This window comes from Euphorbia lathyris, chromosome 4, assembly GCF_963576675.1.
Source record: "Euphorbia lathyris chromosome 4, ddEupLath1.1, whole genome shotgun sequence".
Classification (NCBI taxonomy): domain Eukaryota; kingdom Viridiplantae; phylum Streptophyta; class Magnoliopsida; order Malpighiales; family Euphorbiaceae; genus Euphorbia; species Euphorbia lathyris.
This window is the reverse complement of record NC_088913.1, coordinates 18,672,167-18,675,548: the sequence shown is the minus strand read 5'-3', so window position 1 is coordinate 18,675,548 and position 3,382 is coordinate 18,672,167. Positions and strand designations below refer to the sequence as shown.

At 34.5% G+C, this 3,382-nt stretch overlaps 1 protein-coding gene across 1 annotated transcript; it reads right to left on the bottom strand.

The window, feature by feature from the left end:
* Positions 1-1,845: 1,845 nt before the first annotated feature.
* On the bottom strand, positions 1,846-2,996 carry LOC136227343 (flavonol sulfotransferase-like). The gene has a single exon (XM_066015983.1). It carries the CDS (start codon positions 2,944-2,946, stop codon positions 1,990-1,992), a length of 957 nt encoding a protein of 318 aa, XP_065872055.1. The 5' UTR covers positions 2,947-2,996; the 3' UTR covers positions 1,846-1,989.
* Between the last annotated feature and the right edge of the window lie 386 nt (positions 2,997-3,382).

Sequence of the window (3,382 nt, the reverse complement as noted above, 5' to 3'; positions counted from 1 at the left end):
CAGGTCAAAATGAAGATGTAATTATCACACCACCGAATTCACCTTCCACATCTCAGACAAATGTGACAGACTCATCCCCAAAAAGTTCATCAGAAAGGCAACCTCGAATGAGAAGCTTGAGTGAGATTTATGCAGAAACTGAAGAAGTAGATAATGCTACTTTATTCTGTTTGTTTGCTGATACAGAACCTGTGCAATTCGAAGATGTTGTTCAGGAAAAGAAATGGAGACAAGCCATGGATGAAGAAATAAATTCCATAAAGAAGAATGACACTTGGGAATTGACAACATTGCCAAAGGGAAAAAAAGCTGTAGCAGTGAAGTGGATTTTCAAAATAAAGAAAAATGCCAAAGGAAAAGTGGAGAAGTATAAAGCTCGCCTTGTTGCAAAAGGTTTTTCTCAAAAGGCCGGAATTGATTATGAAGAAGTTTTTGCTCCGGTGGCTCGAATTGAGACAATTTGATTAGTTATTTCTTTGGCAGCTCAACAAGGATGGAAAATTCACCAAATGGATGTCAAATCAGCATTCTTAAATGGAACTCTTGAAGAAGAAGTTTATGTGTCAATCAACCATTGGGTTATACTGTGAAGGGGCAAGAAGATAAGGTGTTGAAGTTAAAAAAGGCTTTGTATGGCCTTAAGCAAGCTCCAAGGGCTTGGTATTCTTGCATCGATGATTATTTCCAGAAGAATGACTTCACAAGATGTCCATATGAGCATGCTTTGTATATCAAGGAGAATAAGGATGGAAAAATAATGTATGTATGCTTGTATGTTGATGATTTAATTTTCACAGGATCTGATCAAAAGATGATTGAAGAATTTAAGAAGTTGATGACAAATAATTATGAAATGACGGATTTGGGGCTGATGTCATATTATTTGGGCATTGAAGTTAAGCAAAGTGATGAAGGTGTCTTTTTTATCTCAAAAGTCATATGCAGAAGCTATTTTAAAAGAATTCAAGATGGATAAATGCAATTCAGCTTCTACGCTAGTGGATTGTCGAAATAAGTTGTCAAAGCATGATGATGAAGAAAAGGTGAATCCAACTTTGTTTAGAAGGTTGGTTGGAAGGCTGAGATTTTTGACATGTACAAGGCCAGATATCTTATATGGAGTTGGACTCATTAGTCGTTACATGGAGGTTCCAACTTTAACTCATATGGAGGCAGCAAAACGAATACTTCGATACATCAAAGGTACACTGGATTATGGTTTATTTTACTCTTCCCAGAACAATTTCAGATTGTATGGATTCAGTGATAGTGATTGGGGAGGAGATGTTGATGATAGAAAAAGCACAACTGGTTTTGTGTTTTTTATGGGAACTGCTGTTTTTGCTTGGAGTTCTAAGAAACAAGCAATTGTTACACTTTCAACATGTGAAGCAGAGTATGTTGCAGCAGCTTCTTGTGTTTGTCATGCAATATGGTTGAGACGGATGTTAAAAAGTTTGAAGTTTGCTCTAGATGGAGCAACTGATATTTTTGTTGATAATAAGTCGGCTATTGCGTTGGCTAAAAATCCGATCTTTCATGATAGAAGCAAACACATTGACACCAAGTATCACTTTATTAGAGAATACATTGGAAGGAAAGAAATTCAACTCAAGCATGTACCATCCAAAGATCAAGTTGCTGATATTTTTACTAAAGCTTTGAAGTTGGAAGATTGCAGCAGATTAAGAGTTGTTCTTGGTGTAACTAAGGGATAAAAAAAATTATAAGTTTAAGGGGGTGTGTTGAAATAATAAACTTATAATTAATAGAGTCTTTAATGTGGTTCAGTGTATTATTTAAGAGTCATTTCTGTATCTGTATTTATAGAGTGTCTAAGAGTCATTTCTGTATCTGTGTCTGTATCTGTATTTATAAATAACAAACTTATATTAAATTTATGAACAACAAACACCCCAAAATTATAACCCAAAACCAAACATCAATCACAGTAAATCCCAATCGAATGGAATATATAAACTTGAATTTTCAAAAATATAATCCACAACCATCAAACTTTTGGTGTGTAATTTGGTCAAGCTTTTCTGCCATTTCAACAGTTAAATAGTTCTTCCAGCCACCAATTTTACCTTCCCTGAAGAATGCATTGTTTTCAATTTTGTAGGGGAGATGGCTAGAAGTTTCTTTGCTCTTATTCACCTCTAAATTGCTCAAACTCTCAAAACTACAGAGCTTAACAATCTTCTCCACTATACCTTGTTTCTCTTCATCAACAGAGAAAGGACAGCCCATGAAATCAGCCATTTTCTTCACATAAAAACAAGTATCATTCATCAGATCTTCATATTTCAGAAACAATACTCTGTCAGGAAATTCCAAGCTTACTTTCCAATATCCTAACACATTATCCCAATACGGTCCATAAGCTAAAACTCCACTGCAGAATTTTTCATATGCCTCCGGGATTGTAATTAACTTTACATCACCTAACTGCTTGTTAGACAGGTAATGCCATAGCGAAACAAGAACATCCTTGGGATCCCTACAGACATAAATGATCTTAGTGTGGGAGTTGAGGATGGATTTAGGCAAGGAATTGAAAGGGACATGTGTTGAAATTAAGGGATTTTGAATGTCCCTATTCTGGCCAAGTAAATAAAGCATTTCCTGTAAAGGCACAATATCATGTGGTAGCTTAGTGAGTAGAGGATTTAGGGAGGAATTTGGATCACTATCAGGAAAGTTTGATCTGGTTGAAATGGCAACAGAGAGGGATTTAAGCCAAGTTGTACCTGATTTTGGAAAGCTGCAAAGAAGAATATCGTTGGTTTGAGGGATGAAGTTTTTCTGAAACAATATGGTGCCTTTCAGAAAATCTGAGTAGTACCAAAATCCTTGGTATTCGTATAAATTGTTTGGAACATGCCAACTTGATGTTTGAGGAAGAGATGAGATGTTTATTTCTTCATGTTCTTCGGTTTTCATGATGAGATGTTTATTCAATATACTGCACAAGAGAAGCAGTGTTTTTTCTGGTTCTGAGTTTTGATCTTTAAATAGAACATCAAATGAATTTGGAGCATCACAATTATTTCCTTTTTAAGTTATTAAATTGTCAGATAATGCAATTATTTAATTAGTAATAATTATTTAATTATTTAATAACAATTACAATGTTTCAATAATATTTTAGATCATTTATAGAAGGGTAAAATTACACCCATTACCCCTCAATTTTGGCCTTGTGATCTTGATCCAGCATTTAAACATCAGCCCTACTAGGAATATATTACTCTCTTCTCTCATTCTTTCACGCGGTGGTTAAAGTTAGGACAATATCATTAGAACGTCACAAAAGTTCAATTTGTTTCAATAAAATTACTTAAATTTGTTTTTGTCTCAATAAAATCTATTGTTTTTG

Excerpts from the sequence above, each read along its gene's own strand:
- LOC136227343 (XM_066015983.1), bottom strand. The coding sequence starts at position 2,946 with ATGAAAACCGAAGAACATGAAGAAATAAACATCTCATCTCTTCCTCAA.